The sequence below is a fragment of the Dendronephthya gigantea genome, unplaced genomic scaffold, assembly GCF_004324835.1.
Source record: "Dendronephthya gigantea isolate DGI-Jeju-01 unplaced genomic scaffold, DenGig_1.0 000003F, whole genome shotgun sequence".
Classification (NCBI taxonomy): domain Eukaryota; kingdom Metazoa; phylum Cnidaria; class Anthozoa; order Malacalcyonacea; family Nephtheidae; genus Dendronephthya; species Dendronephthya gigantea.
In genome coordinates, this window is record NW_021163013.1 from 1,250,698 (window position 1) to 1,263,719 (window position 13,022).

Here is a 13,022-nt window from a genome sequence, read left to right on the forward strand (position 1 = left end):
AGAGCTAGTTTCTACTACACCAGTACTGAAATATTTTAACCCAAGTGAGCCAGTCCAAGGCGAGGGAGATGCCTCCTCCACTGGACTGGGTTTCGTCCTTACACAAAGCAGCCAACCAGTAACATTCGCCAGCCGAGCACTCACCCAAGCAGAGACCAGATACTCTCAAATTGAAAAGGAACTTCTGGCTTTAGTCTTTGGTCTCGAGCACAATCATCAGTATGTATATGGAAGAAAAATTACCTTATGGACCGACCACAAACCACTCGTGGCAATATCGAGGAAATCCTTAGCGACAGCCCCCAAACGCCTGCAAAGGCTTCTACTCCGCCTGCAACAATACGACACAGCTATTTACTACAAGCCAGGGAAGGAGATGTATGTGCCAGATACATTGTCCAGAGCCCATCTGAAATCCTGTGAGAGATCTAAGACAGAAGATGAAACCGAGCATGTCCATGTAGCAAATTTCTTACCAATGTCAAAATCACAGTTCGAGGAATTACAGAAAGAAGCAGAAATTGATACCTCAATGAAGAAATTAATGGAAACCATCAGGAAGGGTTGGCCAGACCAGAAAAGCCAAGTACCGAGCGACCTTCATCCATATTATAGCATAAGAGATGAATTGTCGGTCCATGAGGGAGTGGTGTTCAAAGGTCAAAGAGTCGTCATTCCGCTGCGCTTACGACAAAAGATCAAGGAGAAGATCCATGCGGCGCATATTGGCATCCAGGGCTGTTTAAGGCGAGCCCGAGAGGTGGTCTATTGGCCAGGCATGAACAAGGACGTAACAAGTTTCATATCCCACTGTGATATTTGTGCAACCTCGCAGAGCGCCCAACCCAAAGAACCACTGATGGCCCATCCAGTACCCAGTCGACCGTGGGAAAAGATTGGTACGGACATTTTCACATACAATAACAAAGATTATTTATGTACCGTAGACTACTATTCTGATTATTTCGAAGTAGATCAACTGAGCAGCAAGAATGGAGAAGTAATCATCAAGAAATTAAAGAAACATTTCGCAACTCATGGTATACCTGATGTACTACAGAGTGACAATGGCCCTCCCTTTTCCTCCAACGATTTTTCTTCCTTTACAGCTGAATATGAAATCAAGCACACTACCAGTTCCCCCAAGCATCCACAAAGTAACGGTAAAGTGGAAAACGCAGTTAAAGTCGCAAAGAATTTGCTAAAGAAGACCCAACAATCCGACGGCGACTACCAACTGGCATTACTCATCTGGAGAAACACCCCAACAGAAGGACTGAACAGTTCGCCGGCGCAAAGAATATTTGGCCGTCGCACTAGAACACTTCTGCCTACGGCTAGCAAACTCCTAAAGCCTAAGATTATGTCTACCGTTAAGAGTAAGCGGACAAGACAACAACGCCAAGAGAAGTATTACAATCGGAATGCAACCAAACTACCAGCTCTGAAGCGGGGTGATATTGTGCGAGTATTACTAAACCCCGAAACCAAGCCAATTCGATGGCATAAAGCGAAAGTTCTTGAACAAGTTAGCAGCGGTCCTACAGAATCATAACTGAAGATGGTAGATTATTTCGGAGAAACAGAGTACACTTGCGCCCAAGCACAGGTAAATTTAATCAGCAAAGGGACCAACGGAGTGATGATGAGTATGAACCAAGTCCTGAGATACAAACACCAATACCACCAGTAGAAAACCCAACCGAGCACTCAACAACACCCCCACCCATCGAACCGGAGCCAGAACCACCGAACTTAAGACGGTCACAGCGAACTGTTAGATTGCCAAGCCAGTATAAAGACTTTATTATGGGTTCTTGAACAAGTTGTCTGGACTGTCTAGCACTTAGGGAAGTTAACGTTAGATCGCTTAAGTAACTAAAGTATATATATATAGATATTTAGTTGACATTAACTTTTATAGAGGAAAGAGGATGTGACGTTATTGCTGTAGCTCAGCCAATCCGGGACAGCCTGGGTCGAGCATGCGGGAGAGGGAGCTTGTAGGGCGAGCATACTAAAATGGTTGCCGAGCTTTTGTTTGTAAAACCTTTTCTTTTGTTTATATACTCAGTTTAAACAATAAAACGTTACAGTGTACTTGTGAGCACTCTTCCAGTTTCACATGAAGCAATTAGGAGTCATCGACTTCTTCATCTGAACAAGCATTTATATTTCATATTATGCATAGGTGTGCATGACAAAAATAGCTGAATTGTTTTGTCAAAAAATGTTCGATTTACAATAACTTTGCACACTTTAATAATGTTATTTGAGGCAAACCAAATTGCATTTATTGATTCACACAGAGTTCAAAATACAATTACACACTTAATTGCAACAATTAATGATATTATCATGCAAATAAATTATATTACTATATTTAATGAAATAACAATTCACTTCTATATAATAAAAAATGACATTATTAAAAAACTTACCATCAATATGAAGTGACTGAATCGATGTATTTAATTCTTCCAAATCATTTGTTACTGAATGATCATCATCAGGGCTGGAAGCCATTTTGGGCCCAATAAAAGAGTAAAACTCGTGTCATTCACAGCTAATTTACTAGATCTTTAGATGCAAATGGAGCAGAAAAGAACGAACTTTATCCTAATTTATCAATTAGGACATAAACCGTAATCATAATGTTGGTGAAATGCCTCCTCCAGTTCTACAGAGAACAAGAAAGGTACAACTTCGATTAGTTCTGTTATCCCCCAACCGGTGCGGAGCACCGTGCGAGGGTACTAATTCCACCCGGAGATTAGGAATTACACCCGGGACCCGGGAGAACATAGCGTAATCCAAAGTTGCCCAAATGTCATGGACGTTCAATGGTCATGGTACTTGGGCGCATGAGCGAAATGCGAACGAGTGTAGACTGGTAATAAGCAACTTCCTGATTGGCTAAGACGAAACGTTTGTGTTTCAGTGAAAAACGTCAGCAGTTTAAGTGTCATTTTGCAAACTTTTTTTAAAAAAAATGTTTCGAAAACAAAATATGAAATGTGGAATCAAATAACAGATAAAACACTGGAAAGAGTTTAAAATATTATCAGAACTGGAGGAATTAGCGGTGAAAAGGAACAACTCGATTATAATCCTTGAAATGGTAGGAGTCTGAGTTCATTAATTCTCAAAGTGCTCAATTAAATTACCATATGTCATTCTCAAAATTCTTTGGTATATGTATTGGTATATGTATATGGTATTCTTTAAAATATTAATTGTTTAAAAAACTAGCGTGCAAATCATATCTTCTTTGCCTCTCAAAATCATTATACCCTCACAGATCTTATGACGATCTTGTGGCAATTTATCGAGAAATTGCATCAGTTGCAGGAATCGGAAGGTTTACATCTGGCTAATAAGCTTCGAACAGCGCATATCAAGTGAAGCCCCAGAAGATGAAGGTAAATCTTGCGGCGCAGGCGCTCAGTTAGAGTGTTGCTGATGCGTTAGAATGCTGTGAAGGTAAGCTGAAATTACCACAATTTCAGGGATGTGGTCCAACAGTGAAGTTTATTCGTATTTTTGATCGCCTGTTTGATGTTCTGAATTCCAGAAACCCGCTGGCGAAGAATTACAAAGCGCCAATCAGGAGATCGAATTACCAGTACACGAAGAAGTTTCTGGACCAGGCGAGCGAGTACATTCGAAATCTGAAAGATCCAGAAGGCGTAACAGTTTTCAAGACAAGAAGGAAAACGGGATTTCTTGGTTTCCTTATTTGCATCAAATCAGTTTTGGGATTGACTGACGATCTGGTTATGATTGAGAAACCAGTCCTGGATTATCTCTTGACGTACAAGATGAGTCAAGATCACTTGGAGTTGTTCTTCGGTGCTGTGCGAGCATGCGAAGGGTGGAATAATAATCCAACCACACGCCAGTTTGTAGCCGCGTACAAACAACTGCTGATGAGACACAATATTGAAGGAGGACGTGGAAACTGCATCGCACAAGATGACACGGAAATATTGAATGCTCTTCAAGACCAGTGTGAAATTGACGAGTCATGCACTGGGATTTCAGATGTGACCATTGCCAGAAGATACGACTTAGAGTTGAGACAGCCAGCAGCCGTCGATCAGGTTTATTGTGTGTCTAATGTCATAGAACTGTCGGAATACAAAGAGGCTGCAATATCATACATCGCTGGGTATGTGGTGAAGATGGTAATGAAAAAGATCAAATGTACGAAATGTACAACGGTTTTGACGACGACCGAAGAGGAGATTCCAGATTTGTTCGTAACGTGGAAGTCGAATGGTGGTCTGATATTGCCATCACAAGGCGTTATCAAGATCTGTGAAGAAACGGTGAAGTGCATCGTAAGACTGCTGAACTCAAATCAAGGTGGTTTACCACAAAGCGCCGGGATTTCGAGTGCGATTGCCAAGACTGTGTTAGAAATCTGTGTTAGAGGTGGGGTCTTCAGCACCTTAGATGAACACATGCTTGATTCGAGTGCAGACGATAACCACGTTCTTGCTTTGATCAAATGCTGCTGTCAGAGTTACGTGACGATCCGTATGCATCATTTATGTAAGTTGAGGAATGCAAGAATGCACGAGAAGGTAGTACGTAAACAGTTCTCAAAGCTTGTGCTATTCAAACAACAGTAGAGTTCACTGGACCTGGGCACTCTTGTGGTGCTTCCGAGGTGATTGCCCGTATACCTAGTAATACAATGTTCATAAATGGAATTCAATTATTCATTTGCCTAAATTATCAAATTGATTTACAGTATCAATTACATTTTCCACAGAACAAATCAATTATTTATTTTAACAAGAAAAGAGGTTTGTAAACCTATAATTAGAAATTTGCCAAGATAGAAACTATTTCAAAATATGTGCTAGACATGAACATTGTATTTTGAGCGGTGGGGCGTCCTGGCACAATATAAGTTGTGTTGCGAGGAAGTGTGCATTGCTGATAATGCAAATTGTCAATGATACCTGCACATTGTGGATGTGTTCGAGGTTCGACAAAGTTTGTGAATTATTGTGTGGTGTTTGAATATATTGGTGGATGTAGCACACCTGCACATTTTACATATGCATAGAGAGGTTTGACCGGTGAAATTCTAATAGCACGCATCAAATTATCACATAGGCAAGTATTAATTAACTAATTGTTTTTCCTAGATATGTTTCTATATTTAGTTAAATCTGCATTTCAACAACTGCAATCTTACTTTCTGTTTATTTTTAGGAGAAGAAAAAGAGGTGCCAATTGAACATGTGACTTAACCAAATTGTGAAAATGAATATGTACAATTACTTTACATTCAAATAATTTAATCATAAGATTAACATCAGGTGTTAAATTTTATAATTTTTTTTAATTGCTATAAATAAGCAGTTAGTATATATATGTTGAAGATACAAATGGGAACCATATAAATTAGCACTGACTATATCATGCACTGCATGATCAAGATCATCAAGGATCCTACAAAGTGTTAAAGCAATGGTACTTTTTCTGTAACAAGGCAAAGAGAAAGAAAGAAAATATGGAGCAGAAATGGTTGTCATATACAGATATAAACGAATGATTATGTATCTTCTAAATGGATGAAAATAATATCATCATGGGCCTAACTGAACATATTTTATTTCATAACATATATTTGAAAATGCAACATACATGCCAGCTCTCAATTTCATTTCATAGCTGTCATTTTGCAAAGTATCATGGGGGAATGAACCTTCTTCTGGTCATGGATATAATAGATAGAGGAAAAGAAATGAAATCAGGAAGTTACAAAATAACGTTAATGAAGAAGATTAATTAATTATCAACAAACTTTTACAGACCATGTGGAATGAATTTGGGGACAATTTGACTGAAGAAACAAGAACAGTTGCTAATTCATCAAAGGTGTCATCTTATGTGAGAAGTATGGTACACACCTGATATTTAATATTACATTATACTGTATTCTGGCTGTCCACAATCGATCACCGTGTTATTGTTAGCTCCTTCCGTGCACACCCACACACCTCCGCTTTCACACCCCCATGCAATATTGTTTATTTTAATGCCATACTGCCGATTCTAATTGTGCAGTAATATGCAATTATAATAAAACCAGATTGGCTATTTGGAATTAGATTGCCGCCTGCGTAAAATATGCAAGCGCGTGTTAACTTGACGCATGTTCATTTCAGCTAAAAAATTTCCCTGCTCCGTTTGAATTTTACATACGCAGTCAAGTAGAAATAATTAATTGAAGTGATCGCAGTTCAAAGGAAGCATGCGATAAAAAAATATTTGTCGTAAAAATGGTAGATCAAACTCCAGAATTCAATTTATGTAAATTTCGATTGATAATTAGAAATCGTTCGAAGTGCAATACTTCATGTTGTATCAACATTGTTTTCTGTGTCTGCACCAATCAAAAATCAAATTTATTTCGCGCGCTTTTTATCCATACAGCTATATCCTATATATACAGGTTTTTGCAGCTAGGAAGGCATTAAATACAACGCTAAAAAGGTTTTTAGAGTGGCACTTAATTATTAATTATTTTTGACTTTATTAAATATTTAATGGTATATCTTCTATATAATTTTTTTCAAAGCAGGAAGATGGTCGATAACGGGAATGAAAACGATATTGATATCGGTACGTGAATGATTGTTGTATTTGAACTTCGGGTTTAGCTCAAAATCTTTTTACTGAGCCATGAGACTTCGTAGATAAATTGTCCTTCCAGAATATGGTATATTTCGTGCTGGCATTTAAATAAATTATCCAGACCGACATTATGTCATTGTCTTTATGTTGCGTTTTCGCCGCAGGCAAGCAGATGAGGAAGAAATAGTCAAGCAAATCGAGGACAAGGAAGGTACTTTTTTACGGTACTTTCATGACAATTTTAATATCATGATTTAATGATAATCCCGCATTTTTTTTAAAATAGCAGGCTTGTCGGACCCCGAAGGCGAACTATCATGAGAGTCTGAAAGTAAAAGCGGTAAAACACCACGGTGCGATGAAGTAAAGTTTATCTTTCTATTTTCTAGTCGAGAAGGGGCAAAAAACAACGATTGAAGGTATTTGGGATTTATATACTTTGACATTTTATCTTTTCTTGCTTTGTTACTTACCAAGAGAGAAAGAGAAACCTACCGAGATTGAAAATAAACAAGAAGTAATGAAAATGTAATGAAATTAAAGATGGTCTTTTATTTTCTAGATGAGGGCGGGCAAAAAGCAACGTTCAAAGGTATTATTTTCTATATATTTCGACATTTACATTTTAATAGAACAATACTTTTATATATGGGTGTCTTATGCCCGTTTCGAAATTTTCATTTTTGCCTAATGTTTATGAGTTAAAGTCTTTCTTTAAGTTCATTTGCATTCGATTTGGCATCAGAAAAGTTCAACGACTGAAACGGGTCTTAAAATGCATAAAACTATTTAACCACTATTTTGCAATTTGGCCGCGAGCCGGTCCTCCAGGAATTTAATATAGCTCAGTGGTCTTAGAGTTTAACAACCTTTTCCTTTAGGCGAGTGTCATAATTGTGGACATAGAGGTCACAAGGCTTGGCAATGCAAGAGTGGTATGTTTTTATTATTCTTATATTTTAGTATATACAACGATTATTTTGAACAAGTGTCTTTTCTCCTTTATAGAAGGCAAGAGAATTACAGAATTCAGAGGTATTGAAACTTTGCTTACCATGACTATGTTGTTTTTATTGTGGATATTTCCACAGTTCTAACCTAGCTAACAAATTTTCATTTCCAGGGAAATGTCATAATTGTGGCCTAACTGGCCATAAAGCAAGGGAATGTAAACAACGTACGTTTTCCTCTTTAGTTCATCTTGAATAAATATCCATTCACCTAAATGAAGCAATAACAACATATTTGTATTTAGACTCCACAAAACAAAAAATATATTTATTGTTTACTTATTGCAGCCAAAAAACGAGTTCAAAGCAGTAAGTCTAAAATTCCATGATTTACCTATTATCAACAAAATTAATTATATGGTGTCCTATTAGTTGGTAAATGCATCTTTGACAGCAGTAAATTGTTCTTTAACAGCATGACATATAAGTCTTTTCAAGTACATTGATATTAAGGTCAGTTCCCACCTGGCACAACTGGACCAAGCTTTCTTGATCAATGTTAATATTAGTTACAAGTTAATATTATCTATGTTTGTTATGGGCTATTGATCACAACCCCTAATGAATAAATCTCCTTCCTTTGTAGAGAGAAAATGTTTCAACTGTGGCAGACTGGGCCAAATTGCACATCAGTGCAAAAACCAAAAAAGGAAGCCGGCTCTTAAGTACATTTTAAAAAATTGTACAAATTGTACAATGAACATAACTGGAGCCACTTTGCCCAACAAAGATTAATCTGGGTATCATCCGGCTATTTATAATTGTTCTTCATTGAATTTAATATTCTTTGTGAAATTTTTAATTGTACTTGGGCCAGTTGTTTAAAGCTAATTAAGTGTTAACCCTGGGTTAAACTTTAATCCTCAAAGATTTACAAAATATGGCTTTAGTCAGACCAGAAAATATTTATGAAAAAAGACATTGGTAAAGACTTTATAAACAAGCAATTGAAATTGATGTAAAGATTTGCTTTAATTAACCCTTGGTTAAGCTAACCAGATTTTGGACAACCAGCCCCTGGATAATTACATATAAATTTAACATTTCACATGCCCATGTTAATCTTTGTTCGGCACATTGGCATTTATTAATTGTTGACTAGTGAATAATGTATCTCAATTCAACGCATAACAATGTAATTTTAAATTAAATTTACTGTAATTAGTGTTCAATAAAATATTGAAATCGTTCACTTTGTTAATCCTTACCTTTTAAACATGACGATGTCATCATCAAAGGTCACGATTAAAGAGCATTTCTTCTTATTATTGTTGCTTGGACTACAAAAGCAGTTTGGTAATTATAGAAACCACATGTTTATAACCAGCGAAATCAAAATACGGCTTTTAGGTTTTTTGCCTTTGTATTTCAAATTTATAATACAAATGACATTTATAAGAAAAAGTTATAGCTAATACGACTTAGCCAGCTTATAAAAAGCAAAGGGACAGTCGAAAAAGCCAACAACATTTGATTTTAGACGAAAATAACGACAAGTGCGAAGGTAATCTAAACAAAATTAACAAATATCTATTTGAATTCAATACGGTTAATGTACGGCATATCCCAAGAGCGATTTTCATAAAACAAGACGCCGTTCTGGCGTTAACTCCGGCGCACGTGCCAGTCTTCAATATAGAGCTTCTGAACATAAACAATACAGTTCGCGTATTGTTTCGCATACATATTCGCATTTAGATGCCTTACGAACCTAAATGTTCGATCGCGAAATTCAGAAGCACATCGCAGTATAGAAGTTCAATTGTTCAAAAATGTAAATAAACCGCATGATACATTCGCTTCGTCTTTGGAATTCGCGCTTATATAGTTGTATTAAATCTTCGATCCTGTGCAAACTACGCGACGTGTCAACGCGCCCATACACGACCACATCATCTTGTTAAACGGCGAAATAGCAGCGATATTATTAAAATAGGACCGGGTCTACATGTATTAAATATATTCTTACCCCAATTCAATCTAAACTTAATCGAACAGCATAAAAAGAACGGTTTATTTGTTCCTCTTCGAGGAATTGCGTATCATGCGAGCTAAATCGAATCGCGCATTGCAAAATTAGCCAAAGCTGTGCACCACAACTCTTGGGAGACTTACTGGGACGTAGATAAATACGGTCACATACACATTTTAAATACTAGTATATTTCGCGCCATTACAGACTTGCGACGACGAAAAATAAAAAAAACAAAAACAAAACAAAACAAAACAAAGCCGGGGCGAATTTTCAACTCCGTCGCTGACGCCGGAGTAAAAATGGTACCTGCATTGGTCCTGCAATTCTGGTGCGGTCTGATTTAAAAATAAATTCTCCTCAGTTCTTGAGATTTCAATATTTTGTTCAGATTTTACAGCAGACAAAGAACGTTTTTTAGTATAAAAATAATCTACGAGAGGACAGAATCCAGGGGGGAGAATGCTGCTGTAGCGGGCTCATAATTGAGCCTGGTCAGTGGTAAATACCATGGCCAAAAGGAACCATAGAGCTTCTTGTGCGATTGAAAAATTCCGCTTAGTGAGAAAACCCCGCGCTAAAACGAATGTATAACACCCCCGAATATATGGCACTGCCCCAATTAAACTTCTGAACGTCGGCAATAGTACGTAACGTATTTTTCCACTTGTTCGCGCGATAATCATTATCGTCCTTGTCTTGTTTTCCAACATTGTGCGGTGTAACGTGTTGTAAATTATGCGGCATTAGGGCCGCAATCGCGTTAAATTCCATCAACCTCACTGCATGCTATGTTGTTGTGACGTAAAACGTCTATTCAAACAGATTGTTTTGGAAGAAGATTTCTTTCTTCTAACCTTACTGGTAAAAAGTCCTATTTGTTTCTCACTGAAACATATATACGAACCTCTAACCCCCGGAAATAGAGCGTAGTAAAACATCATCGTTCTACTTTAAGTGGCCAATTGATTAAAGCAATTACGTTACGTAACAATCTCATTATGCCAAAGCTTTAATTAGTATCAGACGCTTATTTTTCTTACCGCAAATTTTAGTGAGAGAAATGAATTTTTCCGAATATCAAGATATTCGGTTTTAAATATATAATGAACTACTTGGCTTTCTTCGCCTCCAACATATGGACGCTCGTCACTGGTGAGTTTATTAATGAGTTTAATATCATATAGTCTTGGGTTCATGGGACAGGGTGACATCGAAACCACATTTTTGAATCAGCGCGATTTCGCCCGCGGTAAACGAATACGATCGCGAAAATCTTTCAAATTAAAACAAAAACAAAAACAGCGGAACCAATTAACCAAATAATTTTCATATGGTTATGAAATCACCCGGTCCCTTTCGGAAACAGTCAAAGGTTATATAATTGTGAAATCAATTTCAGTATTCGGCAACATAGAGCCTCATTTAAAATTTTTAATGATTAAATATGAAGGTTTTTTTCGCGTAGTCTGTATTTTTATTTTGGGTTAGACAATCCAAAAGACATTAGATTGTCTTTTGGATTGTTTATGACGACATTAATTAAATAGAAGCATTCGCGTTGCTTACTGCATTAGCCAATCAAATTAATTAGAATAAAGTTGATCAAGCAATTAAATATAAAGAACAAAATGATGGGCCAATCAAATGCTTGGAACAATTTAGAGAACCAATCACAGCGCAATGTGTTTGTTTGTTACGTCACTTGTAACTGACGCTGACGCACCCAGAGCTAGGTTTGATTTAGCCAATCAGATTGCATGGAGCGAAATATGCCAGCCAATAGGATAAGTCGGATTGCATGGAATAGAATAAATTAGCCAATCAAATTACCATAGAACAAATATACAAGACTTCTATGTTCGTAATGGTGAAATTTCGCAAGGTAGGTGAAGTTTTTGTAAATTGTCGCGCGAATTCACCGAAGTTCGTTTTTTTGGAAAGCAGAAGCTGGACAGCGTGATGCCCTTGGAACTTTTTAAAGAAATAAATGTTTTTTGAACTTGTGTGTGTTTCTTGTTTGCTTTGGGGCGAGAAAGGGAGCGGTGGAGAACAGTTTTTATGTTATCGAAACTCATTGACAATATGGTAAAAACGATTGTATACTATGGCGTATTTGTTCTGTTTCAATGGCGACAGCCATTTTTTTGGTCGTATCTGTTGAACGTTGGTACTTTACTGGCTTCCTGGCTTAGGGTTTATGATAATATATATCCAAAAGTGAATGCATGTTATTATTATTATTATTATTATTAAACTTTATTTACACACGGTATTCTCAATCAGGATTTTCATGCTGACAAATGACAAGATTATGAATTACAAAATAAGACTACAAAAATATTTACAATGATAAATCAAACTAATAATTAATATACCTGCTTTTCATGAGAGCCGTGTAAGGAATATATACAAGAAATATAATATAATACAAATGTGAATGTAGATTAAAATAATTTGGAACAGCCCGCTTTAAAATTTGATAGGTTATTTGCTAGCCGTAGCCCAATCGGTAGGCTGTTCCATAGCATCGCACCACTATAACTAAAACTATTCTTCAGATAGTTTGTGCGAGGCTTAGGAACAGCCAGCTTACTATTTGTGTTTCTCAACGAATAAGGATTGGCACTGTCACGGTTTACAAACATGGAACCCATGTATTGTGGAGCAAGTCCATTGAGTGATTTATAAACCATGACAGCCTTTTGAAACTGGCGTTGGGAAGATAACTTTTTCCAGCCAAGTCTATCGAGTAAGATGTCGGCATTAGTGTCATAGCTTGAAAAGGTCAAAACTCTCGCTGCGCGATTTTGTAGTTTTTGAAGTTTATCTGCCAAGGTTTTATTGCAATTGTCCCAAACTGTACAGCAATAATTGAAATATGGCTGGACAAGGGAATTAAAAATTAAATACAATGTTGCAACTGGGACAAATGAACGAACGAGTTTTAAAGCGCCAATACCAGAAGCAATTTTTTTTGTTAATTCCTTGATCTGTATATTCCAAGATAGATTTTCATCAAGGTGAACTCCTAGAGATTTTGTATGTGAAACCTTGTCTATAGGAATTCCGTCTATTTTAAAACATGGGTCTGATTGGAAAGTAGCTATTCTTTGTCGTGAGCCAATTAGCATAAATTCAGTTTTGGATTGATTCAATGTAAGCCTATTGGCGATAAGCCATTTCATTTTCAAGATCTTGATTAAAGTAATAATCTCTTCAATTTTGCTTGCAAATGTTAAATTGGTGTCGTCTGCATACATTCGTGCTTGGGAGTGCTCAAGACAATTTGGCAAGTCATTTATATACAATAAAAATAGCAATGGTCCCAAAATAGTTCCCTGTGGAATACCACAAAGTAACGTACGGTTGGTAGAAAGATG

The 13,022-nt window shown here is 36.9% G+C and overlaps 1 protein-coding gene across 1 annotated transcript; it reads right to left on the reverse strand.

Annotated features, from left to right (window-relative positions):
* Positions 1 to 11,913: 11,913 nt before the first annotated feature.
* LOC114542561 lies at positions 11,914 to 12,816 on the reverse strand. Its single transcript, XM_028562085.1, has one exon. The coding sequence runs from the start codon at positions 12,771 to 12,773 to the stop codon at positions 12,087 to 12,089; it is 687 nt and encodes a 228-aa protein (XP_028417886.1). The 5' UTR covers positions 12,774 to 12,816; the 3' UTR covers positions 11,914 to 12,086.
* Positions 12,817 to 13,022: the final 206 nt, after the last annotated feature.

Excerpts from the sequence above, each read along its gene's own strand:
- LOC114542561 (XM_028562085.1), bottom strand. The coding sequence starts at position 12,773 with ATGCTAATTGGCTCACGACAAAGAATAGCTACTTTCCAATCAGACCCA.